The sequence below is a fragment of the Oryctolagus cuniculus genome, chromosome 13, assembly GCF_964237555.1.
Source record: "Oryctolagus cuniculus chromosome 13, mOryCun1.1, whole genome shotgun sequence".
In the NCBI taxonomy this organism is placed as follows: Eukaryota; Metazoa; Chordata; class Mammalia; order Lagomorpha; family Leporidae; genus Oryctolagus; species Oryctolagus cuniculus.
Genome location: NC_091444.1, coordinates 106,029,730 through 106,056,805, shown reverse-complemented (window position 1 = coordinate 106,056,805; position 27,076 = coordinate 106,029,730). Strand labels below are relative to the sequence as shown.

The following is a 27,076-nucleotide window of genomic DNA, read 5'->3' as shown; positions in this document are numbered from 1 at the left end:
ACTTCATTTCTCTGTTTTTCAGTTCTGTAATCTCGATTTCTAGTAATTTGTATTTGCTGAAATACCCTATTTTTGTTTGTTTCAAGACAGTTAGTACTTTCCTGATGAAAAGTGTTTATGATCCCTGTCAGGTGGTTAGAACTTTTGTTTTTCCATTCAAATTGTGAAAGTTTTCCACTCGGTACTTGGGAATGCTGGGTTCTGGGTGACGTCTCTTTCCGCAGGCATGGGTCTGGCCCTCACCACCCCAGCAGGAATGCAGCCCGGGCCCCCATTTCTTCACTACGGAAAGCTGGGGTGAACATTCAGCTCCCCCCAGGCCGCCCCCCCAGCCCCGGGGAGGGGAAAGCAGTGGGGGCTGGGCTCCGATCGATCCCTCTTCTTGCAGGGTGGAAAACTTGGCTTCCCACTGGCCTGCCCCTTACAGCAGAGGAGGGGGCCCAGGGCGTCAGCTGGCCTCAGGTGGAGGCCAAGGTCATTCCCCACTGGGCTCCCATCACGAGGGGAAGGGAGTTTTTCAGCCTCTTTTTTGTTGTTGACAGGCAGAGTGGACAGTGAGAGAGGGAGAGAGACAGAGAGAAAGTTCTTCTTTGCCGTTGGTTCACCCTCCAATGGCCACCGCGGCTGGCGCACCGTGCTGATCCATGGCAGGAGCCAGGTGCTTCTCCTGGTCTCCCATGTGGGTGCAGGGCCCAAGCACTTGGGCCATCCTCCACTGCACTCCCGGGCCACAGCAGAGAGCTGGCCTGGAAGAGGGGCAACCGGGACAGAATCCGGCACCCCGACCGGGACTAGAACCCGGTGTGCCAGCACCACAGGTGGAGGATTAGCCTATTGAGCCGCGGTGCCGGCCTCCTTCAGCCTCTTGCTCAGTCTCCTCGATGCTGGGTGAGGGTAGAGGCCCAGCTCCCCACTGGGCCCACTGACCCAAGAGCAGAGGGGTGGAGCTCTCTGTGGGCTGGGATTTCCTCCTGACTTCTCTTTGCAGTTGGGGGAGGAGCCCCTTGTGCGGCTGAAGCCTCCAGACACCATCAGAGCAGCACTGGGGTGGGCAGTGGGAGATCACAGACAGGACAGGCCCCACCAGACTGAGGCAACTGTGGGGCAATGGTAATGTTTTCCATGTCGATGGGCATTTGCCCCACACAAGGGTATACACCAAACTGTTCACTGAAGATGTATGTTTCAGGCCGGCGCCGCGGCTCACTAGGCTAATCCTCCACCTTGAGGCGCCGGCACACCGGGTTCTAGTCCCAGTCGGGGCACCGGATTCTTTCCTGGTTGCTCCTCTTCCTGTCCAGCTCTCTGCTGTGGCCCGGGAGTGCAGTGGAGGATGGCCCAGGTGCTTGGGCCCTGCACCCCATGGGAGACCAGGAAAAGCACCTGGCTCCTGCCATGGGATCAGCGCGGTGCGCCGGCCGTGGCTGCCATTGGAGGGTGAACCAACGGCAAAGGAAGACCTTTCTCCCTGTCTCTCTCTCTCACTGTCCACTCTGCCTGTAAAAAAAAAAAAAAAAAAAAGGCAGAGCTACAAAGAGAGGAGAGATCAGCTCACTGTACCGCAGTGCCGGCCTCTGTACACATGTGATCTCGAAAGGAAGCAGTGAACTGCAGGTGAATTGCAGGCAAATGTTGAGCTCTAGATCACGGTGTGCACGGCTGGAAGGTTTACGGAAGCGCCCTCCTGACTGCAGTGCGCTCTGACAGGCATCATAAAGACGAGCTGCTGGGTGCACAGAGGGATGAAGGACGTCTATGCAAAGTAAACGATGGACCATCTCTCTCTCCGCCTCTCCCCATCTCTCTGACACTCTGCCTTTTCAATCAATCAATCAATCAATCTAAAAAAAAAAAAAAACCCAACCCAACAGGCCCAGACCTTTCCAGATGAGAGCGGTAGCAAGCACTTAGAGGTATTATAAGAAAAAGTACACAAACTATCATTTTTTTTAATTTTTTTTTATGTTTTTTTTTTTTTGACAGGCAGAGTGGACAGTGAGAGAGAGAGACAGAGAGAAAGGTCTTCCTTTGCCGTTGGTTCACCCTCCAATGGCCGCCGCGGCCGGCGCACCACGCTGATCAGATGGCAGGAGCCAGGAGCCAGGTGCTTCTCCTGGTCTCCCATGGGGTGCAGGGCCCAAGCACTTGGGCCATCCTCCACTGCACTCCTGGGCCACTGCAGAGAGCTGGCCTGGAAGAGGGGCAACCGGGACAGAATCTGGCACCCCAACCGGGACTAGAACCCGGTGTGCCGGCGCCGCTAGGCAGAGGATTAGCCTAGTGAGCCGCGGCACCGGCCACAAACTATCATTTTTAACCCAGAAACCTTTTATGTAAGGTATACAAACTTCCTGCATCTCATAAATACAAATTCAGGAACACAGCAATTCTTCCCACCCTACCCAACTCCCACCCTTCCTCCTCCTCCCTCTCCTAGTCCCATTCTTATTTTTCACTAACATTTATCTTCATACATATAAGATTATATATATTATATATAATATTATACAATATATAATACATCTTATATGTATCTTATATGTATATAATATATACATATATTATATATATCTTATATGTATAATATACATTATGCATATAAGATTAACCCTATACTAAAAGTTCAACAAATAGTATATAAAAAAACTGTTCCTCAAAAGTCGAGACAAAGGCAGTTCAAAGTCATTGCTGCTCAAAGTGTCAATTGCACTTCTATAGATTAACTTTTAGGTGCTCTATGCATTACCACAGGTCAGGGAGAACATACCTATTTGTCTTTTGGGGACTGGCTTATTTCACTAAGTATACTGTTTCCCAGTTGCATCCATTTTGTTACTTTGTTGCAGAGGACAGGATTTCATTGTTTTGTTTTTTTTTTTTTTTTTTTTTTTTACCTCTGTGTGTATTATTACCTCTGTGTGTAGTATTCTATGGTGTACATATCCCATAATCTCTGAATCCAGTCTTCAGTTGACAAGCATCTGGGTTGATTGCATGTCTTAGTTATTGTGAGTTGAGCTGTAATTAACATGGGGGTGCAGATAACTCTTTCATATGCTGATTTCATTTCCCTTGGGTACATTCCCAGGAGTGGGGTGGCTGGGTCATATATTAGGTCTGTATTCAGGTTTCTGAGGAATCTCCATACTGTTTTCCACAGTGGCTGTACCAGTTTACATTCCCACCAACAGTGCATTAGGGAACATTTTCCTGCACATCCTCGCCAGCATTTGTTGTTTGTTGATTTCTGTATGAAATCCTTTCTAAGTGGGGTGAGGTGGAACCTCATTGTGGTTTTGACTTGCATTTCCCTGATGGCTAGTGATCCTGAGTATTTTTTCATGTGTCTGTTGGCCATTTGGATTTCCTCTTTTGAAAAATGCCTGGTTGGGACGCCAGATTCTGTCCCGGTTGCCCCTCTTCCAGGCCAGCTCTCTGCTGTGGCCAGGGAGTGCAGTGGAGGATGGCCCAAGTGCTTGGGCCCTGCACCCCATGGGAGACCAGGAGAAGCACCTGGCTCCTGCCTTCGGATCAGCGCGGTGCGCCGGCCGCAGCATGCTGGCCGCGGCGGCCATTGGAGGGTGAACCAACGGCAAAGGAAGACCTTTCTCTCTGTCTCTCTCTCTCACTGTCCACTCTGCCTGTCCAAAAAAAAAAAAATAGATCCCGACTTGGGGATAGGCATTTGATACAGCAGCTAAGATGCTGCCTGGGAGGCCCACAGCCCGTATCAGAGTGTCTGCTTGAGTGCTGGCTCTGCGTGTGATCCAGCTTCCTGCTCACGTTCACCTTGCGAGGCAGGAAGTGACGTTGAGGTAGTGGAGTCCCTGCCTCCCATGCAGGAGACCTGGACTGACTTCACAGCTTCAAGTTTTCGCCTGGCCCAGCCCTGGCTTCAGTGGCATTTGGGGAGTGAACCAGAGGATGGAAGATCTCTCTCCTTCAAAACAAAAATAGATCATAACTCAGTGCACTTCCAAATCAGGAAAGCGACACCAGTTGGGCCAACATGATCGTGAATAGAGCCAAGGAAACAAACGTATCCTTCAAGTCCAGTGGAAATCTTGCATCCTTTGGCCCGCGTCTCCCCACCGTCCCCAGGGCCAGTCCCCGGGAACCCCCATCCTGTGAGTTCCGCTTTTTTAGACTCCACAAATACATGAGCTCATGCAGGTTTTGTCTCCAGGGGGCTGGCTTACTTCACTCAACAGGAGGTCCTCTGGGCTCACCCACGTTGTCACCAAGGATGGTTTTTCCCCTGAGTATTGCCTTATGTCCCCTTCTCGTTATCCAGTCATCTTTGTGATTTCAATGCTAATACAGATTGATAGATATTCCTGAACAACATACACATTTAGCTGTGCTTATTTTTTAACTTGATTGACACATCAATGTCCATGTTCTTCCTCCACTTGCTGGGTGCTGCTCCTGAGACTAAGCCATGCTGACACGGGGAGCAGCAGCCTGTCCACACCTTCTCTGTGTCACCTGGGGTACTTTCGCTTAAGACCCTCTAAGTGAGTACTACGGGGCCTTGCAGTAGAACACCTGGGTCACACATTCTAGGGATGTTTAACTTCTGAACAGAACAACAACACTTTTTTTTTTTTTTTTTTGACAGGCAGAGTGGACAGTGAGAGAGAGAGACAGAGAGAAAGGTCTTCCTTTGCCGTTGGTTCACCCTCCAATGGCCGCCACGGCCGGCGCACCGTGCTGATCCAAAGCCAGGAGCCAGGTGCTTCTTCCTGGTCTCCCATGCGGGTACGGGGGCCCAAGTACTTGGGCCATCCTCCACTGCACTCCCTGGCCACAGCAGAGAGCTGGCCTGGAAGAGGGGCAACCGGGACAGAATCCGACACCCCAACCAGGACTAGAACTCGGTGTGCCGGCGCCGCAAGGCGGAGGATTAGCCTAGTGAGCCACGGCGCCGGCCACAACAACACTGCTTCCCAAAGTTTCTGTCCCAATGTGCTCCACTTCCCATTCTCACCAACACGTGGTGGTGCCTTATTAATGCAATGGAGCACCAACTTTGTTGTTGGTTGCTGAGTTTCCTCTTCTGTGAAGTGCCTGTTCAAGATCTCCTCATGGGGCTGGCGCTGCTGCATAGCAGGCAAAGCTGCCTCCACCTGCAGTACTAGCATCCCAGGTGAGCACCAGTTAGAGTCCCGGCTGCTCCCTTTCTCATCCAGCTCCCTGCTGATGGCCTGGGAAAGCAGCAGAAGATGGCCCACGTGCTTGGGCCCCTGCACCCTCTTGGAAGACCGAGATGAAGCTCCTGGCTCCCAGCTTTGGCCTGGCCTAGCCCTGGCCATTGCAGCTATCTGTGGAGTGAACCAGAGAATGGAGGGCTTGCTTGCTCTCTCTCTCTCTCTCTCTGCCTCTCCCTCTCCTTCTCTGTAACTCTGCTTTTCAGATAAATAAATACATCTTTTCAAAAACTACGAATTAGACCTAGGATTTTCTCAAATGCCTTTTCTGCATCTATATCCCCCCCATTGGCAGAATGCTTCCATCTCCACCCGAGGCATCCCCAAACCTCGGGAGACTGGGATTTCATTATGTGAATCAGGCCCTGGTGCATAGTCAGCCTTGGTCGGAAGACACAGGAATTGAGAGACAAGTTGTCTCCCACAGCCCCACCACGTGGGACCCACTCCCTGTGAAGAAAGGGAAGGGTGGGGGGTGCGCAGCCATGACCAGTCCACAGCAGTCTGGAAGCCCAGAACACGGCAGCGGGCAAACTCCCTTCTCTGAAACCCGCGGTTCTTTCTACGCTGCAGTGTTTCTTGTTTCCTTGTGCGCCTCCTCACTTGTCGCACTCATGAGAGCCATTTCTCCCACAACCCAGGGAGCGAGTCTTGGGGTTTCTCTGAGGCTCAGTGCCCTCTTCCAGAGAATATTTCCACTTGTGCCTGCAGAGGTTCTCCCTGCTCGCTTGCAAAGGAGTCCATTCGTGCTAGCAGGTAAAGGGTTTATCACTGCTATTTTTTTTTTTTTTTGACAGGCAGAGTGGACAGTGAGAGAGAGAGACAAAGAGAAAGGTCTTCCTTTTGCCATTGGTTCACCCTCCAATGGCCGCCGCGGCCAGTGCGCTGCAGCCGGCGCACCGCACTGATCCGATGGCAGGAGCCAGGAGCCAGGTGCTTTTCCTGGTCTCCCATGGGGTGCAGGGCCCAAGCACCTGGGCCATCCTCCACTGCACTCCCGGCCACAGCAGAGGGCTGGCCTGGAAGAGGGGCAACCGGGACAGAATCTGGAGCCCCGACTGGGACTAGAACCCGGTGTGCCGGCGCCGCTAGGCAGAGGATTAGCCTAGTGAGCCGCGGCGCCGGCTTATCACTGCTGTTTTTAAATGAATGGAGGTGGCGGAGGGGGCCCAGGGGGCACAGTGAGGTGGCAGGAATAAGTTGTAGCACTCGCAGACCGGGGGTGGCTGTGGTGCACAGTGGCCTGAACACAGAGAGCAGAGGTGCTGGAGGTGACGACAGGGTCAAGGGACCGTGCATGCTTCGACTCCGTCGGTCCACGCTGTGAACAGCTGCTGAAACACCACACAGTGCACCGTGTGCGTATGTGCAATGATGGGGCTCTGAGAAAAAGCTGGGTGGGCGCCACGGCACAGAGGGCTAGGCTGCCCCTTGGGACACCCACATCTCACTTCATTGCGGGAGGGAATCAGCAGACGGAAGAGTCTCTTCCTCGCCCTTTTCCCCTCCCCCCACCTCTCTCATAAATAAAAATACACTGAAACGTTTTTTTAAAAAACTGTCAGGAGAGGCTGGCACTATGAGGTAGTAGGCTAAGCCTCTGCCTGCAGCGTCAGCATCCCATATGGGTGCTGGTTCTAGTTCCGGCTGCTCCTCTTTCGATCCGGCTCTCTGCTGTGGCCTGGGAAAGCAGTAGAAGATGGCCCACGTGCTTGGGCCCCTGCACCCACCTGGGAGAGCCGGTAGAAGCTCCTGGCTCCTGGCTTCAGATCAGCCCAGCTCAGGCCACTGCAGCCATTTGGGGAGTGAACCAGAGGACAGAAGACCTTTCTCTGTGCCTCTCCCTCTCTCTGCAATTCTACCTCTCAAATAAATAGATAAAAGCTTAAAAAAAAAAAAAAAACCTTCAAGGAATTAACTAAGCTGATGTGATCACTCCCCCACTGAATGTGTGTATTGAATTAGCACGCCGTAGCCCATAACCATGTACAATGAAAATAATCTAAACAATCAATCAAAGACGAGAAGAGGCAGTTCAGGAAGGGAACAGCACAGCAGTGCCGCGGCACCGTGGGTAAAGCCCCGGATGCTAAGCAGGGAGACCCCCGTGGCTTGAGGCCTCCAACTGCTGCAGCCCTCACATGTGGCCGAAGGAGCCCTGCCCTCGGCCCTGTGACCTTCTGAGCGGACTGCGAGCGATGAGCAGGGCTCCTGGCCACGGGGGGCTGTGTGGGTGCCTGCTCCTGACCACTGGGTGGGGACGCCCTGACAGGCAGTAGAACTTGCCCCCTGCCTGCCTGAGCCACCAGCAGGCAGCCACAGTGGGCCACGGTCCTCGGGTCACGTCGTCTTCCCAGAGCTTCAGTGTGAAGACAGTGCTGACCGACCCCCGAAGCATCCGTCTCCCAGCTGCATGGCCAACCGGACACGGTCTGCTGGAAGCCCAGGATGGAGGGATCGGGCCTCAGGAACCCAGGCAGGGGAGCAGGTCAGACTGCAGTGGCAACTGAGCACCAAGGCCCCGCGGCCCCACGTCACTCCCTCCTGGCTGTAGCCTGGGAAACCCCATCATGCACTGGGACGGGGCAGATGGAAACTGGGGGAGGGAAACAGTTCACACACAGCATCTGTCTGTCTGTCTGTCTGTCTCTCTCTCGGCCCCTGGACTCAGGAATCATAGGAAGACAGGACATGATCTGCTGTGCTGGCCCTGCAGTCGCTGGGTGCTTCCCCAGGCACCCACATCTATCCATGGCGCCTTCCTCCCAGTGCTGGCCAGGCCAGCAAACAACCTACCCTGGGACACAGCCACACACACGCATAGAGCGAACGGCTTTCTGCAAGGAAGTTTTGTCATTTTTGCTAGGTAATTGTGGCCAACGCCCCCGACTCGCTCTCCCTTGTCAGCATCACAAACCCCAGCTTCTGGGGGAAATTGGGGAGAAACAAACAAAGCCAGGTTCCCCGCCCAGGGAACACACAGGGCCTTAGGGGCGAGAGCTCCGGACAGGTGTATGGAGGGACCCCGAGCCCCCCCCCTCCCGTGACACGTGAACCCCAAGCTAACACGCTCAGCCCTTGCTGTGCCCTGGGGTCTAAGAGGCGGGCTCTTGCTGCTTGGCAACAAGCTCGGGCTCAACAAATCCGTAAATGGCAAAATACAAGGGCACCGTGCCCACGGTGCGCAATACAGCCGCAGCCGCTGCAGGCTGGCGGTGAGTTAAAGCAGCAAACCGACTCCGAGGGCCTGAGGGGCCTGCCCCTCTTCTAGGCCCGGATCCGCGGGGCTGGGTGGCTTCTCACACACTCCCACTGTCACCTTTACTTCCCGTGCTGTAACGCTCAGGGCGACGGGCTTTGGGAAGACTTCGGGAAGACTTGGGTCCAGACTTTGGAGGAATGATGGGGGAGGCCTGATGGGGAGGGCTGCGGGTGGGAGAAACCCACTGAGTAGGCTCCAACAGCGAAGTCGAATTTCCTCCGCCAGGTATTTAAAAGTTAAGCCTTCCAAATACCATGTTCATTAACACACGGGCTCCGTGAATAGCTGGCCGGAATTTTCCGCCCCCCCCCCCCCCCTTTGCCTGCATTCCCAACTTGGCTTCATAGAAGGCTTCATTGTAACCCAGGAGCATTGTTCGGCATTAATTTCTATGACAAGGGACCCAAAACACAGGGTGCTGAGAGTAACAAAACAGAGTTAGGGAAGCAGCCATGACTTGGCACCAAGAGTGACAAGCGGCAGAAAAGCCAGCGTTGCAGGATCTGCAGTGGCGTGGGCTGCCTACGAGCAATCTTTTCTCTTGCAAACAGTGTCATATTCTTTTCAAGCACATTTAGGACGCGGCTCAAGCTGTGTCTTATGTTTTGTCATAATAAACACAGTCAGTTTACTGTAACAAAGACGTGCGAGTGGTGATGGGTTGAAAGCCAGGGTGCAACAGCATAAGCGGGGCGGGGGTGGGTGGGCAGTCCACCGGCCAAATAAAAGACCAGCCAGCCGTCTGCAGAGTCCTCTTGGAAGAACAGAAAAAGCCAGTGTTTCCTCACGGGACTGACACGGAATGCCAAGATATCTTGCTGAGCGCGGTTCTGTTGTCACTTAAGGCAATGAGCAACTAAAAATAGCAAATAGAGCCCCAAACACTGGGCTCTCCTAGCTGCTTTTAAAAGAAAAAGCAACTCCAGGAGAAGACGCAAAACTTGGGTGCACTGTTCCAAGTGGAATCACGACTTCTTACGGAAAACTCTATGGTGAGTTTTTGTGTGTATCCGCTTATTGCAGCGCTGGTCAAATTGTTTTTGCAATTTTTGATAAAGGTGAAATGCAGAGTGCACACTCAAGTCATCTTACCATATCTTGAACAAACGCCCTTTCACAGTCAAGTTCATATTGTAATCTTGCTCTCCCGTCGATTAACTGAAACACAGAAGAGTATCGCGGTATCATTGAGGATCAGAGCACCTGGAGCCCTTCCTCCATAGAATTCAGTGGTGTTTCCACACGAGCAAGGTGGATCACAATACGAATAAAGGAATAGATTAACTCCTGGGATACCGTATTATAATAATGCATTATTATAGAAGCAAGCAAAGTATACACAGAAAATCCCAATGTGATAGAGCCTTCCTCACTTCCTGCCCCCCCCCCCAAATGTGACAACAATACATAGAGTCTGACCAGAAAAACAAACTGATTTCACCCATTCTGTGATTTCTTCTTCTCTTTTAGGTTTTCATGCTATACAAGGGACGCTCAAGAAGTTCCTAGGGAAATGCACAGAGTAGGAAAAATCTATGCACAGACTTCAAAAACCTTTACACCAAAATAACACTTACTTATAAGCAATGCCGTTGTCCACAAACTTTCGGGAGCACCCTGGCTCCCGTGTGTGGATCACACCGCTTTCCTGTCGACCATCAATAGCCGTCGGCAGAAGAGAGAGCAGGGCGGCTGTGCCCACGCACCTAGCTACCCGTGTGCTACATACCCTTGGTCTGCCCATGCAGCTCACTGATCCACGTACGTGCACTGTCCTTGTGGCTCAGGACTGTCCACAGCTTCCCTGGTCTGTCTGTCCCAGCAGCCTCTTGGCTGCTCTCTGGCTCATTCTCTTTCTGGAGCACAACCACGTTCCTGCCACAGCGTCCGGGCTCCCCGAGGCACTCAGAAGGGAATGGAAGCTCCGGGGCACAGCCAACGCCCATCTGCTGCGGCTGACCACGCACCCTTCCCTTCCCGTCCTGGGCGCCGGTTCCTGCACGCTCCTCTCTGGAAGCCAGCTCAGCCTCCTTCCCGCCTTCCCTGACGCCTTCCATCCAGGCTGGGTGCGCCTCCCTGTGTGCTGACACTATCCCACCTGTGCGGCCACCTGTCCTCGCTGCAGGAGGACACCCACAAGAACGGGTTACGCTGTGACAGGCGCAGATACAGCTGTGATCAGGTGGCCGGGATCTGAGATGCAACAGCTGGGCTGGTGTTGTGGCGGCGAAGCTCAGCCTCGTCCCCCTTCCCATATGGGCACCGGTTTGAGTCCTGGCTGCTGCCCTTCTGATCCAGCTGCCTGCTGGTGGCCTGGAAAAGCAGTGGAAGATGGCCAAGTGCGTGGGCCCCTGCCACCCATGCAGGAGACCCGAATGAAGTTCCTGGTTCCTGGCTTTGGGTCTGCCCAGCTCCAGCCTTGCAGCCATTTGGAGAGTGAACCAGCGGATGGAAAACCTCTGTCTATTCTCCCTCCCTCTCTCCCTCTCTGTAACTCTGCCTTTCAAACAAATAAATAAATCTTAAAAAAAAAAAAAAAAAAAAAAGGAAAAGAAACGCTTTAAATCAAGGGACGAGTGCTGGCCCTCGGCAGGCGGCTCGTGAAGTCTGAAAGCTGTTTCCTCTTCATTTCAGACGTTGGCAGCAGGAAGGTGGCACGCTAGACTCCCTTGCTGTCTGGCAGGACCTAGGTGCCAGCCCTCGCACAGGGGGCGGAGCACAGGGGAAATGAGGCAAAACCCGGAAATGGATCGATGGGTCCGAGAAAGCAGCTCCCAACTCTGACCTGTGTCCGGGGCAGGGGAGGTGCCCCTAAACCTGGCTCTTGGAAGGAAGTTCACCTGAAACCCGAGCTCCGTCGCCAGCTGCACATCCAGTTCTGGCTGAGACCCACGGGGCCCTGGGCCCTGGAGATGCGGCTCGTGTACTTGAGCAGCTGGATTTGTAATGTTGCCTAATTTTAACCCACAACCTGATAGTTGAGGGACTGGAAAACGAGTTGGGTCTGCGTGCAATGATTTGGGATGTGACTCTGCCTTCTCATCGGTGAAGCTGAGTACCCAAGGGGCCCAGGCCCAGGCACAGCGCTGGGGACGCCCCACAGGCCGGGAGAGGGCAGTGTTAGGGAGACCCTACCGGCAGGGACATGCCAGGCCCAACACAGCACAAGCAGGGCACCTGGTTTCCTCTCCTCTCCTCTCCTCCCCTCCCCTCCCCTCTCCTTTCTTTCTTTTGACAGGCAGAGTGGACAGTGAGAGAGAGAGACAGAGAGAAAGGTCTTCCTTTTGCCATTGGTTCACCCTCCAATGGCCGCCGCGGCTGGTGCACTGCGGCCGGCGCACCACGCTGATCCGATGGCAGGAGCCAGGTGCTTCTCCTGGTCTCCCATGGGGTGCAGGGCCCAAGCACTTGGGCCATCCTCCACTGCACTCCCTGGCCACAGCAGAGAGCTGGCCTGGAAGAGGGGCAACCGGGACAGAATCCGGCGCTCCGACCGGGACTAGAACCCGGTGTGCCGGCGCCGCTAGGCAGAGGATTAGCTTATTGAGCCACGGCGCTGGCCAAGGGCACCTGGTTTTCATGAGATGGAGAGAATCCCCTGCTCTTGGTAAGAGGTCTAGCAGACAACCTAAGCCCAATCCACACGCATTCAGCAGAGTGAACGTCTACCAACACGTGATCTGATGACCGCACGGCTCTTTCTCAACAGAAGTTTTCCACAGGCACAAGCACACCTTTGGACCTCTCTGGGTCCTGGACCCTTGGGTTCCGTACAAGCAACAGAGGGGATGCTTGAGGGCCCCTTTCAGGGGAACACTCGAGGCAGTGGGCTCCAATGTTGGAAGCCGCGCTCATCCCTAGCCACCGCCCCCAAGTGACGGGGACAGTTCCACGCGGAAATCAAAACCCTCCTCCACCTCTCGGGCGCCGGGCACACAGGGCTCTCTCCCCAGCAGAGCTGATATTTCAATTTAAAAGAGTCATTTATCAATGTAAAGATGGTACAGTACCTTTTGAATAGTTTTCTGATCCTTTTCTGAGATCTCTTTCAGACTCATATATTCAGCTTCTGAAAACAAAAGCGGAGAGAGGCCGACCATGAAATTACACGCGTATGCCCCGACATTCAGGCCGTCTGCTCTGGCCAGGCGGGAAGTCCCCCGGCAGGCCTGGTGGACGCGAGTCCTAGCGGGACTGTGACTTTCACAACTGCCCTTGACATTCAGGGCCTTCCTCCCGCTGTTCAGACGGCTGGTCAGAGAGAGAAGAAGAAGGGAAGTTCAAGATCCAAGTGTGGCTGGGGGCGGAAGGCTTTTCATCGCCACTAGCAGTGGACACCACGGCTCTTAGCCACAGCCAATACAAAGTGCTTTAGCAGGTGGCACTTTATGACTCAATAAGGACTACAGCAACCTGGGGTGGGGTGGGGGGGGGGAAGCACCACACTTATTAGGGCCACACTGGCAGGGTGCGATGTTATAACTGGGGAAGGCCATGGTGTGTCTCAGTCTCTCAGGGTTTCCCAGCGAGATTTTCATTGCCTGCATACTACCAGACTAAGGGCAATGTTACAGAATTAACAGTTACATTAACAAGTTAATGAAAAGGACACAGAGAGCAACCTCACTGTGGTGATTCAAATGTGACTTTCGTCGGTGTTTGGGGTACGAACCAGCAGGAATCAAGTTCACAAACAAGCCGTGTTTACAGCTTCCATCAGAAATCCCAGACAGTGAGTTGTGGGTGGTGGCGTGCTCTTCGTGAAGAACTAACTCTGTCACCGCTACGAGGCACGTCCTGACACGGACGGGGAATGTTCAGGGAATGAGGGAAGCCTACGCAACCAGTCGGCTGCCGTTCCTAGGGGAAGCAGGGGCTTCCCCAGACAGATCCTCTGTCTGCAGCGAGGGACCAGGTCTCACACAGAAACCGAAGCTGGCTAGGACCTGGCTCTCTCAAGCACAGATAAGCAAGCGAGTGACAAGCCGCAGCTGGGAACTGTACACCGCGTGCCCAGTGCCTGGGTTATTTGTTTCTCCAGCGTGACTTCCAAGCCTTACCTAATTCCGCATTTTCTCTCAGATTCATCTGCAGCTCTTCTTCCAGTTCCGAGACGACCTGCAGCAGCCTCTCATTTTCCAGTTTGTACTCCATGATCTCCCGGTCCACGTTGGATTTTGTGGAGCTGGTCTTTTTGGCAAAAGAGTCCTGCGAAGACGGAGAAACCCATATTCCTTACGGCGGGGGTGGGTGGGTGGGGGTGTTAAGCACGCGACGCCGGGGACAATACGGACGATGCTATCATTTTCTGAATTCTATGACACACTTACAATATGAATAGTCAAAACGCAAGGAGACTCCACGGAGCTCGCGCGAAGAAAGGCCGCAGCGCCTGCTATACAAAGACCGCAGCCCATGGGGGCGTTTTATTGACGGGAATAAAGCATATCATACTGTCTGTGTGCCCTCATCGTTCAGGTCAATTCATCAGGGAGCCTGTGTCCCGGAGGCAGCTGGGGCCCCCCACCCACAGCTCCCTCTGTGCGTCTGAAGTGCTGTCCGCCCGTAACTAGGCAGGCTGGGGAGACCGGGGCGGGCAGCGCCAGGGGGTGGCAAAGTGCAGCGGGCTAAGGAGGGGGGCTTGTCGCCTTTGTGGCACTCCCCGGTGTCAGCACTGCCGGTGTCGTGAGGAGCACATCACATGTCAAAGCCGTGACGTTTTCCGCCTGGGAGCCGCATGGAGTCCACCAGGCGCGCGGATGTGCACACAGTTGGTTTACTGCTGGGTGGAGGAGCCACCCAGAGGCAATTCACATTCGGCACGTTAACGTGGCTTTGCATGCCTGTCACCGTGGCCTGTGCAGGCCTCCCTGGGCTATTGAGGGCCTGGGTTTAAATCTCTATGCAAACAGTGATTACCTTGTAAGAAGGTTTGGCGATAACTTGCAACAAAGGACTTTAAAGTTATAGTTTTAGTAAGGCCAACTCATTTACATTTTTATTATGTGCGTCCTTTGTTTAGGGCTTTCTGGGACGGCCTTTTTCTTACGCCACAGAGGCTGATGGGGACAGCTCCTCTTTCTTTCTCCGACTTCTCCATGTCTGTCTCACAGCTATTGAGAACATCTGAATATGCTGCCTTATGCTTGTCTCCATTGGGCGGCCACACGTTTCTTCTGAAAATTAAGATGTAATGGACGGGCGGGGCTGGTGCAGAACTTCAACGCTCCGTGACGGCAAAAACAGCACAGTCCCGAGACAATTCAAGAGGCGGAAGACGCCACGCGCCTCGCCCAAGTGACAACACACACTAAAAATACTTCCCAGCTTTACCCTTCAGGTCAACTGTAACCCATTCTTTTTGTGGGAATTCTATGATTTGCAAATGAGTCTGAAGGAATTCTCCCCCTCAAAAACAAAGTCACTCCTAAACATGTCCTGATTTCCTTCTGGAAGTGAACTTCCACTTGGCTTTAGGGATTATTAAGATATTTCCCCCAGTGACCTCACTGTCCCAAGGGAAAAACAGGCCATCAAAATGTGTTCTAAGGGAGGAGATGTACAGTTTGGCATACATTCCCATGGACTTACACCTAAGGGTAAAGCTAAAAATTTGCCATAGGACTCCAAATTCCATTAAGTTGGCAGGTACCAATGCCATCTTACATGTTAAAGTGATCATATTAAGTGTGTAACTGATCATATAGATAGGATTAAGTGTCAAAGGGATCACATAAATAAGACCAAGTGTCTGGTAATTCTATCTATTGTTAAATAGATAGAATTAAAAAAAGATAGAATGATCCAACATGGGAAGCAGGCCACACAGCAGACTCATAGAATGACAAATGCCCTAAATAGCACTCTGACCTCAGAATCAGCCCTTAAGTCTTTTAGATCTGGCTGAAAAGCCCAGGAGAGAATTTCAGGCATGGAAAGCCAAGACACTGTGGCAAAAAATAACCTACAAGGATCTCTGTGAGTGAGACCCCAGTGGAAAGAAGGGGTCATAACAGAAGGAGGTACCTTTCTCTGAAGGGAGGAGAGAACTTCCCCTTTGTATATGGCCCTGTCTAAATATCAACAAAGCTTGTGGACTCAAAAAGCTTCCATAGCCTCAGCAGCTCATGTCAAGAGCCTTGGGTGGTCACTGATGTCAAAAATAAGAGTGTAGTTGTTAAATCAATAACAGGAGTCGCTGTGCACTTACTCCCCATGTAGGACCTCTGTCCTTAATGAGATGTACTAAGAGAATTAACAGTAAAACCTGTCTTCAAACAGTACTTTATACTTTGTGTGTCTGTGTGGGTGCAAACAGTGGCAATCTCTACTAAGCATAGAGTTGGTCTTCTGTATATAAAGTGAATTAAAAAAGAATCTTGGTGGGGAATAGAATGGCAGAGAAGAGTGTGAGGTGGGATGGGAGTGGGGGTGGGAGGACGGGAATGGGGAGAAGAAACACTGTATTCTTAAAAGCTGTACATGTGAGATTTGTATTCATTAAATAAAAACCTTTAAAAAAAGAAATGTGTTGTTGTACCTTAAAAAGCCCTTTAAAGAGTGACTGATGAATGAGAGTGCATACCTAGGGGTTGTATTTAAATCCTCTGCTACATGTGACACTGCAGGACACTCAGTTAGAAAGCTTCAGCACTCTGCCTCACCGGTCCGAGTAGGTCGCTGGAGGCAGTTCATTTTAACAAATGATAACTGACAAACCAAGTTAGTAGTTAACGAACAACACTGTTCCCTTCCTGGAAAAAGGAAGGAACCCGGCCATTAATTTCTTGCCCCGCCATGTTCCATTTGAGGCCACCACAGACTGAATCAACAAGTCATTCATCGACGTAAAGTGCCGTGTGAGTGTTTTAAAGCAGACACTGGCCTTGCAAGCTGAAGCAATGTACCCTAACACAGGGGCAGCCCACAAGGGAGCACCTGTCCCCACGACGCTCTGCGTCAATCAGTGCAGTGCGTACAAGGGCAGCAGCTGACACCTACAGGCGACTGCTGAGGGCAGCAGCACCCAGGGAGAATGTACTGGGTGTCTGCACAGTCCCAGTCCCGTTCCCGGGAGGTGAGCCTGCAGCTCTGGCCCCACCGCTTGTCAGCTGCAGGAACTGCGAGTGGTTGACCGTCTGGCCGCCCGCGGCCATGAGGACACTCATTAGCAACACGAACAAAGGAGAGCTCTGGGTTGCCGTGGTCCTGGGCTACACTCTGAGCGGCACGTTTTGTGGTGGTGTGCCTACTGCCATCTGCCCACTCGGCGAGGGCGAGCTGGCTTAAGCCTCGAGACTTCTTTAAAAATAAACCAGGCTTGTAAGCAAGGTAAAGGCTAAAGTAGGGTGTGTGAGAGAGAGAGAGAGACAGAGGGGGAGAACTGTGATCATTCTGGAACTTTCAGTCTGTGAAGGCACTGGCCAATCTTAGAGTTTCCTACTCTGTGATGACGAGGACTTCACGGGGTGGCACTGTGCACCTCTTCATTTGTGAATATTCACACGGCATACAGAATTATTGTTTCCTGGCTTCAGGATCCCAAAAAGCGATTCTCTAGAGAATGCTTTGTGAGAAACGGGTGCGGCAGAAAGCCTGGCTACTCAAAGTGTGGTCCACGGACCAGGAACCTAGGCACACGTGGGAACTTCCAGTCCAGATCTCCGGGCGTCCGCAGCTCGGCAAGATCTGCAAGTGACGGCTAAGTGCAGAGCAGCCGGAGCGCGGTCTGTGCCCCCTCGGCTGCTTTCCATGACGTTGGTGTCTTCATCCCACAGCCTGCGGATGTCTCCATTTGCTGCTGGGGGGAGGAGTAGGGCTCTGATGCGTGCCCGGGGCCTCATGACAGCCAGGAAGGAGAGCAGGTGCATCCTCAGTGAGTGACAGCCAGGGAGGTGGCACGCTGGGCAGCGCAGCCCTGCAGAGCCGCTGCTGAATGCCAGCTCTGTTTCAGAGCCGTCGGCAACAGGCAGATACGTTCCCCGGCAGAGGGTGGGGTGGGGGGTTGATGGTGGCGTGGCTTGTCCGTGTTGGGGTAAGAAAGAACAATGGGAAGCCTGTTTAAAATGGCACGTCCGGCTGAAATTAAAACATGCTAGCAAGCACAAGTGTGTGTGTGTGTGCGCGCACACACTCACACACATACACACTCCTCTGGGCTGACCTCTTGTAGGGCTCCCCCAGGGACTGGCCAATGGACAGCAGGGTAACCTGACACCTGCCGCTGTGTCCCGGTGGCCCCTCACAGAACAAAACGGAAAACCGCATTGGCCCCTTCCATGAGACTGCTCTTGGAGAGACTCCACGTGGATTGGAGCCGGAGATGAAGCATCTGTAACCAGAGGGGCCTCCTTTCCCGATGGCCGTTTGCCTCCAGGGGAACTACGTGACTACTGATTCACCACAGGGCTGCTTGTGTAAGTTGGCCATCAGGAAAAATAAACTAGCGAGCTTTAAGTAAACGATGTAGATAAACTATTCATTTTCAAGTTACTTCCATACTGACTTTTTAGTTTTTAATTGATCTCCCAATAAACTCTGTACTCCAAATCGAATTCCGGGCGAGAATGACAGTGGGTTGTTTAGACCACTAGAGGGGGCAGTTGTATAAGATAACGTTTCTAGTAGAAAAATGAGCCTCTAGGACTGGAGGGCCCTGGAGTTTTAGGAAACTGTTTTTGGAGGATTTAAAAAAAAAAAAAATTTTCCAGGGGTTTCTTTGCTGTGACCCCAGATCTGCGTCTGTGCCCCTGAAATGCACACTTGTGTGCTCTGTGCCACCTCGATCGTGAGACCAGAGCCGATGTGTTTTATGGACAGGGTCCCTGGGAGGAACCTGCATACCTGGCCAAGATCAGAGTTCCCTCACCTTCCTCACATCACGCGGTGTTGGTAGGCAGGAGGGGGGCACAGTACCGTGGCATTAGGGGAGGTGTTTGGCAGGGCAGCAAAGACACCACGTGGGATGCCCAATTTCCGTTAACACAGGGCCTGGCTTGGAGTCCCGGCTCTGCTTCCGCCAATCCCCGCTTCCTGCTAAGGTGCGCCCAGGGAGGCAGCCCCTGTCACCCACATGGGAGACCTGACTTGAGCTCCTGGCTTTCACCTTGCCCAGCCCGATACTACAGGCCTCTGGGGCGACCTCCACAGATGGCAAATCTATCTGTGTTTGTATGTATATGTGTGTACACATGTGCACACAAGGCACCTTTCAAATTAAAAACACAGAATCATCAGGGCGAGGCCAGGGGATTCTGAGTGCCATCCTGACCCAGGGCACAGCCAGCCCCCCACCTGCTCTCCTCCCAAAGGCCCTGCCCACCCTCACTCTTGCCCTGGACGGCCCAGCAGCCCCGTGCACATGTCTCAGGTATGGGGAGTTCTCACCGACAGGGGAGGTTCTCAACAGCCCAGAGTGCCGGTCGGTACACTTTCTGGAGTATAACCCAGCCAGTCATAACGGCTTGTGTTAACCAGAACGTGTATGGTCACCTTCTTCAGGGCACTAAGCGCCCTCCACGCTCAGCCAGCAGCCGTCCACCTCCGCCAGGCAGGTGTCGCTTTGCACTGCACAGAGGGAAGCACCCTGCCATACCTACGGCAGATGCCTTTGGCGCAGGCGGGATTCAGAGTGGCCTGTGAGAATTTTCAGTCTCTTCTGTTCAATTCTTGTCTCCCAACAGTAAGGCAAGCGTAGGTGTAGACCCACAGGAAGGCGGAAGTGGGTGTAAACGTTGGGTGTGTTTTCTCCTCCAAGGCCATGGAACCCACGCAGATAAGGAAGAGTCGGGTTCACCAGGTGGATGGAAATGACACCTGATATTACGGTGCTCAGCAGGTGTTCTGCACGCAAGGCTTGTGTTGGCTTCCTTTTTTTTTTTTTTTTTTTTTTTTTGACAGGCAGAGTGGACAGTGAGAGAGAGAGACAGAGAGAAAGGTCTTCCTTTGCCATTGGTTCACCCTCCAATGGCCACTGCGGCCGGTGCGCTGCAGCCGGTGCACCGCGCTGATCTGATGGCAGGAGCCAGGTGCTTCTCCTGGTCTCCCATGGGGTGCAGGGCCCAAGCACTTGGGCCATCCTCCACTGCACTCCCGGGCCACAGCAGAGAGCTGGCCTGGAAGAGGGGCAACCGGGACAGAATCCGGCGCCCCGACCGGGACTAGAACCTGGGGTGCCAGCGCTGCAGGCGGAGGATTAGACTAGTGAGCTGCGGTGCCGGCCTTCTTCCCCTCTTACAACCTTGCAGTTTCAAAGAAAACATGTATGATTTATATAAACCATGGAGGCATTGCTAGGGACCGGAGATCTGAGGTCTTCCCAGGGCTACCATGTTGCTCCATGATTCCCGGGACTTTTCTCATGCACGCCTGTGCACATGTCCCTCACTGGCTCTGGGCTGTGGCTGGGCCCCAGGCAGCGGGGGCTGGGAGTTATACTCACGATGCCAGTGCACTCACTTCTGGGGGCCCCCGCTCCCCAGGGCCTTTCAAATCCTCCGCCTGGCCAGGAGCTGCCTCAGCCCTGCTGCGGCCTTTCTGTGTGTTTGTTGCATTTGGAGGGAGCAGAGAGGCAGCTTCTGACTCCCTCGGCAACGGGCAGAGCCGGGGCGGGGGTGGGGGATCCTCTCGAGATTTCGCTTCTGGACATTCTGACGTGCAGGTCATCCTGCTCGAAGCTTCCGGCTTGGCAACATCAGCGGTGTGTCTTTCAAGTGACCTCGAGAGCACAAAGAGGTGGCAATCTCCAGAATCACAACCGAAACCCATTGCACACTCGTCTAGAGCGGGACTTTCCTTTTTTTCCAGTGGGAGGTGAAGTATCTGATTTCTGCTATAAATTTCAAAATTGAGAACAACCGTGTTGCTCCTGTTTTGAAGCTATGGTGAGATTCTGGAAGGTGGACGGGCTCATCTCGTGGAGAGATGCCCTTGGTGTGTCTACTGGATCGCACTTGTTCTTAACGCAAGCTTTTAGCTGTGTATGAATTTATTTACATGCATTCAAAGTCAGGCTTCTTTGCCTTGGGACTTACCACTTTTTTAAATCCGTATTCCTCGTACTGGTCTAGCTCTTCTTTCAGCTCCCTAATAATTTCTTCTCTCTCTTTTACTTTTCTTAGCAAAACGCCTATCTTGACACTAGACGCGTCTTGCAAAGCAGCCCTCTCTTCATCTACGTCGAAGAATTGCTGCAGGAGGAAAACACCGAGAATCAGACCCGAGGGCAGCACCCGCGAGCCACACGGCACTGATTTAGCTGCTGCCTTCAAATTATGCTGTCATTTATAAAGCACGTGTGGATTTTAGTAAACAACGATTCATCTATAAGACATTCTGAAGTGCCATGCAACACGGCACAGCACTATCCTGTGAAACACAGAGCCTGGGGTACTACACAACTGCATCAGAGCAAGGTGGCAGCTGCCCTCCCCACCCCCCCGAACACACACACACACACACAGTAGCACAGGAGCCCCGCCCATCCCCACGGACCCACATACGCACACACACACACACAGTAGCACAGGAGCCCCGCCCATCCCCACGGACCCACATACCCACACACACACACACAGTAGCACAGGAGCCCTACCCATCCCCACCAACACACCCACACACACAGTAGCACTGGAGCCCCGCCCATCTCCACCAACACACACACACACACACACCCACACACACAGTAGCACAGGAGCCCCGCCCATCCCCACCAACACACACACACTCACACACACAGTAGCACAGGAGCCCCGCCCAGCCCCACTGATGAGCACACAGACACACACACACAGACAGCAGCACTGAGCCCCGTCCATCCCCACCGACACACATACATACACACACACACACGCACACACACAGCAGCACTGAGCCCCGCCCAGCCCCACTGACACACACACCCACACACACACAGCAGCACTGGAGCCCCGCCCATCCCCACCAACACACCACACACACACACACACACAGACAGCAGCACTGGAGCCCCGCCCAGCCCCCCCCCCCACACAGCAGCACCGGAGCCCTGCCCAGCCCCCCCCACAGATGGCAGCACTGGAGCCCCGCCCAGCCCCCCCCACAGATGGCAGCACTGGAGCCCCGCCCAACCCCCCCAGCATGCTCACGCCCCCTCACAGCAGTAACAACTTAGCAGGCAGGTAGGCACACATCCGCAGATGCAGGTGCCGTGGTGGGGGCTCCAGCACCCAGGTAGGAGGCTTCACAGCCCTGGTAGTGGGGCAGGCATTTGGCACAGTGGTTGGGATGCCTCTTGGGACCACTGCATCTAATACTGGAGCGCCTAGTTCGAGCCCTGGCTCCTCCACTTCCGGTTGGGCTTTCTGCCAATGCGCCCTGGCAAGCAGTGGTGATGGCTCAAGTGGTTGGATCTCTGCCATCTACTTGGAAGCTGGATTGAGTTCCCATCTCCCAGATGGGAGCTCTCCCTCACATAAAATTAAAAAAAAAAAAAAGTAAACGCTGTCTCAAAAACCAGTACTAAAAACCAAATCTATAATCATTTGCTAATTATTATAATTCCATGGCATGTAATGTAGAGAGATAGAAAGAGTGACATTGAAAGCATAAACTATGCAGGGTGGTGGTGAGCAACAGTGTAGAAAGTATGCGCTCAGCTGAGAATGGAATCCGATCAGCTCCATGACGATGCCCGTAAGCTCCCTGGTAGCAAGAGAAATGGGATCTCGGGCCAGGATCACGGCACAGAGGGTTCAGCTGCCGCATCCCCTGTGAGTGTGGCTCCACTTCCAAGCCAGCTCCCTGGTAATGCACCTGAGAAGGCGTGGGAGGAGGGCCCAAGTGCATGGGCCCCTGACACCCACGGGGGAGACCCAGATGGAGCTCCAGGCTCCCGGCTTCAGCCTGACTCAGCCCCACCATTGTGGCCATTTTGAGAGTGAACCAGCAGATGAAGATCTCTCTCTCTCTCCTTCTCTGTCTCTCTCTCTCTCTCTCTGTCTCTCTCTCTCTCTCTCTCCTTCTCTGTCATTCTGCCTTTCAGATAAACACACAAATCATTAAAAATTAGGAGATCTGGAAGAAGCTGCCTGGCCCAGCCCTGGCCACTGCAGCTATCTGGGCAGTGACCCAGCAGATGGAAGACCTCTCTGTCTCTCCCACTCTCTGTAACTCTGCTTTTCAAATAAATAAGCCTTTAAAAATAAATAAATAAGACCTAAGCTCAAGGAAAGGAGTGCTCAGGGTGACAGGGGTGTCACTGCCTGAGGGTGGTCTCCTGGGACAGAACTAGCAAATCTATCAACAGAGGCGCACGCACGCACACACACACGTGCACACACGTCTGCATAGACACATATCCAAGTCTGTGTCTTTGACAACTGGCAAGCTGACTCAGCTGGGTCACCCATCAGTCCGGACGCTGGTGTGCAGGCACACTTTGGAGACTGACATCTACATCAGTAGACGCAAGTAACAGGTTCTCCTCCCCAGCTCCACCCTGTGGGTAGGCCTTGCCCAATCTGCTGAAGCTACAACTGGCCGAGAAAGAGCCTCAGGAAGGGGCAATGTGGCCAGCACCCTGCCTCAGCACTGCACTGGGTGCCTGCTCTCTCCTGCCCGACTTCCCAGTGTGGGACCCTCAGCTCCCACCACTGCGTGAGCCACGTCCCTGGCCTCCCTCCCATCCTCACCCCCCACCCCTTCTTCTCTCTCGTTCTCTGTCTTCCTGCCTCCACAGCCTATTCGTTCTGTTTCTCCGGAGAACTCCGCCCAGTATCTGGATCTAGGTGACTGTTAAGGTCACAGCAACACCTGCGCTTGGCAACCCAAGGCTGGCGTTTACTGTGGCTTGTCTCCTTCCCATCCACGGCAGGAGAGAAGCACGCGCCCTGCACATCTGCTCAGTCCTCCCCTCACTCAACCAGGGACGCTGACTGCACTGCACACTGAGCTTGGGACGCAGGGCGACGGGAGCAGGAGAGGCAGAAGCATGCGCTGCCCTTCAAATTCACAGTGGCAAGAAAATTTTATCTTCGAATTTAATTCCTTGGGTCTTGCAAGATACGTTCAATCTTAACTTTTCTTCTTTGGCATTTGCAAGTAGAAAAGGGTTCATAGTCAAAGCTGGGGCACAGCTGTGTTGTTGGCTTTTCATTATTTTATTTTATTTTATTTTTGTTTGAGAAAGAGAGTGACACAGAGAGAAAGTTCCCCCATTGCTTTACTCCACATATACCTGTGACAGCTGGGGGCTGGGCCAGACCTAAGCCAGGAGCCTGGAATTTGATCAAGGTGTCCAGGTGGGGAGCACGGACCTACATATGGAGATCCCACTGCCAGCTCCCAGGGGTGGATTAGCAGGCAGGTGCACTGGCAGCGGAAATGGGACGTGATCCCAGCCCCTCTGATATAGGATGCGAGTGCCTAAACAGTAGGTTAAACTGCTGTACCCCAACACCCACACAAAGGCTTTTTATTGTTAAAATAATTTCATGATGTTACTGGCTCTCACATGACAAACTCCATGATAGATCATATTGGACAACATAGCTGGATATCCCTTGAGGTGAGAAACAGACTAGCACCGGATGTACAGTGACCAAAACAGTGAGGTCCTCCAGAGAAACAGAGCTAAGAGGCTTCGGACAGAGATGTGGACGTGGAGGAGGAGGATGGTTGGTTGTAGGGAAAGATGTAGAGGTAGAGGCAGGTGTAGCTGTAGAAGTGAGCACAGATGTGGATGAAGGTACAGGGGCAGGTGTAGCTGTAGAGTGAGCACAGATGTGGATGAATGTGTAGGGGCAGGTGTAGCTGTAGAGTGAGCACAGATGAGGATGAAGGTGTAGGGGCAGGTGTAGCTGTAGAAGTGAGCACAGATGTGGATGAAGGTGTAGGGGCAGGTGTAGCTGTAGTGAGCACAGATGAGGATGAAGGTACAGGGGCAGGTGTAGCTGTAGAAGTGAGCACAGATGAGGATGAAGGTGTAGGGGCAGGTGTAGCTGTAGAGTGAGCACAGATGTGGATGAAGGTACAGGGGCAGGTGTAGCTGTAGAGTGAGCACAGATGAGGATGAAGGTACAGGGGCAGGTGTAGCTGTAGAGTGAGCACAGATGTGGATGAAGGTACAGGGGCAGGTGTAGCTGTAGAGTGAGCACAGATGAGGATGAAGGTACAGGGGCAGGTGTAGCTGTAGAAGTGAGCACAGATGTGGATGAAGGTGTAGGGGCAGGTGTAGCTGTAGAGTGAGCACAGATGTGGATGAAGGTGCAGGGGCAGGTGTAACTGTAGAAGTGAGCACAGATGTGGATGAAGGTGTAGGGGCAGGTGTAGCTGTAGAGTGAGCACAGATGAGGATGAAGGTGTAGGGGCAGGTGTAGCTGTAGAGTGAGCACAGATGAGGATGAAGGTGTAGGGGCAGGTGTAGCTGTAGAGTGAGCACAGATGAGGATGAAGGTGTAGGGGCAGGTGTAGCTGTAGAGTGAGCACAGATGAGGATGAAGGTGTAGGGGCAGGTGTAGCTGTAGAGTGAGCACAGATGAGGATGAAGGTGTAGGGGCAGGTGTAGCTGTAGAGTGAGCACAGATGAGGATGAAGGTGTAGGGGCAGGTGTAGCTGTAGAGTGAGCACAGATGAGGATGAAGGTGTAGGGGCAGGTGTAGCTGTAGAAGTGAGCACAGATGTGGATGAAGGTGTAGGGGCAGGTGTAGCTGTAGAGTGAGCACAGATGAGGATGAAGGTGTAGGGGCAGGTGTAGCTGTAGAGTGAGCACAGATGAGGATGAAGGTGTAGGGGCAGGTGTAGCTGTAGAGTGAGCACAGATGAGGATGAAGGTGTAGGGGCAGGTGTAGCTGTAGAAGTGAGCACAGATGTGGATGAAGGTGTAGGGGCAGGTGTAGCTGTAGAGTGAGCACAGATGTGGATGAAGGTACAGGGGCAGGTGTAGCTGTAGAGTGAGCACAGATGTGGATGAAGGTACAGAGGCAGGTGTAGCTGTAGAAGTGAGCACAGATGTGGATGAAGGTACAGGGGCAGGTGTAGCTGTAGAAGTGAGCACAGATGTGGATGAAGGTGTAGGGGCAGGTGTAGCTGTAGAAGTGAGCACAGATGAGGATGAAGGTACAGGGGCAGGTGTAGCTGTAGAAGTGAGCACAGATGAGGATGAAGGTACAGGGGCAGGTGTAGCTGTAGAGTGAGCACAGATGTGGATGAAGGTGTAGGGGCAGGTGTAGCTGTAGAAGTGAGCACAGATGAGGATGAAGGTGTAGAGGCAGGTGTAGCTGTAGAGTGAGCACAGATGTGGATGAAGGTGTAGGGGCAGGTGTAGCTGTAGAAGTGAGCACAGATGTGGATGAAGGTGTAGGGGCAGGTGTAGCTGTAGAGTGAGCACAGATGTGGATGAAGGTACAGGGCAGGTGTAGCTGTAGAAGTGAGCACAGATGAGGATGAAGGTACAGGGGCAGGTGTAGCTGTAGAGTGAGCACAGATGAGGATGAAGGTACAGGGGCAGGTGTAACTGTAGAAGTGAGCACAGATGAGGATGAAGGTGTAGGGGCAGGTGTAGCTGTAGAGTGAGCACAGATGAGGATGAAGGTGTAGGGGCAGGTGTAGCTGTAGAGTGAGCACAGATGAGGATGAAGGTGTAGGGGCAGGTGTAGCTGTAGAGTGAGCACAGATGAGGATGAAGGTGTAGGGGCAGGTGTAGCTGTAGTGAGCACAGATGAGGATGAAGGTGTAGGGTCAGGTGTAACTGTAGAAGTGAGCACAGATGAGGATGAAGGTGTAGAGGCAGGTGTAGCTGTAGAGTGAGCACAGATGTGGATGAAGGTGTAGGGGCAGGTGTAACTGTAGAAGTGAGCACAGATGTGGATGAAGGTACAGGGGCAGGTGTAGCTGTAGAGTGAGCACAGATGAGGATGAAGGTGTAGGGGCAGGTGTAGCTGTAGAGTGAGCACAGATGTGGATGAAGGTACAGGGGCAGGTGTAGCTGTAGAGTGAGCACAGATGAGGATGAAGGTGTAGGGGCAGGTGTAGCTGTAGAAGTGAGCACAGATGTGGATGAAGGTGTAGGGGCAGGTGTAGCTGTAGAGTGAGCACAGATGAGGATGAAGGTGTAGGGGCAGGTGTAACTGTAGAAGTGAGCACAGATGAGGATGAAGGTGTAGAGGCAGGTGTAGCTGTAGAGTGAGCACAGATGTGGATGAAGGTGTAGGGGCAGGTGTAACTGTAGAAGTGAGCACAGATGAGGATGAAGGTACAGGGCAGGTGTAGCTGTAGAGTGAGCACAGATGTGGATGAAGGTGTAGGGGCAGGTGTAGCTGTAGAAGTGAGCACAGATGTGGATGAAGGTGTAGGGGCAGGTGTAGCTGTAGTGAGCACAGATGAGGATGAAGGTGTAGGGGCAGGTGTAGCTGTAGAGTGAGCACAGATGTGGATGAAGGTGTAGGGGCAGGTGTAGCTGTAGAAGTGAGCACAGATGAGGATGAAGGTACAGGGCAGGTGTAGCTGTAGAGTGAGCACAGATAAGGATGAAGGTACAGGGGCAGGTGTAGCTGTAGAGTGAGCACAGATGTGGATGAATGTACAGGGGCAGGTGTAGCTGTAGAAGTGAGCACAGATGAGGATGAAG

General features: G+C 53.1%; 1 protein-coding gene across 7 annotated transcripts in view; it reads right to left on the bottom strand.

Annotated features, from left to right (window-relative positions):
* The window catches only part of C13H10orf67 (chromosome 13 C10orf67 homolog), a 118,955-nt gene that overhangs the window by 55,744 nt on the left and 36,135 nt on the right, over positions 1-27,076 (bottom strand). For all 7 annotated transcript variants that reach the window (XR_011381748.1, XR_011381747.1, XM_070056147.1 and 4 more), the window contains 4 exons: positions 20,505-20,660; positions 13,533-13,680; positions 12,483-12,541; positions 9,565-9,630 (listed from right to left, as the gene is read on the bottom strand). Coding sequence is in view for 5 of the 7 variants with exons in the window: in XM_070056147.1 (XP_069912248.1) it covers positions 9,565-9,630; positions 12,483-12,541; positions 13,533-13,680; positions 20,505-20,660 (429 nt within the window). In the remaining 2 variants the exon portion in view is untranslated. The remainder of the gene's footprint in view (positions 1-9,564; positions 9,631-12,482; positions 12,542-13,532; positions 13,681-20,504; positions 20,661-27,076) is intronic.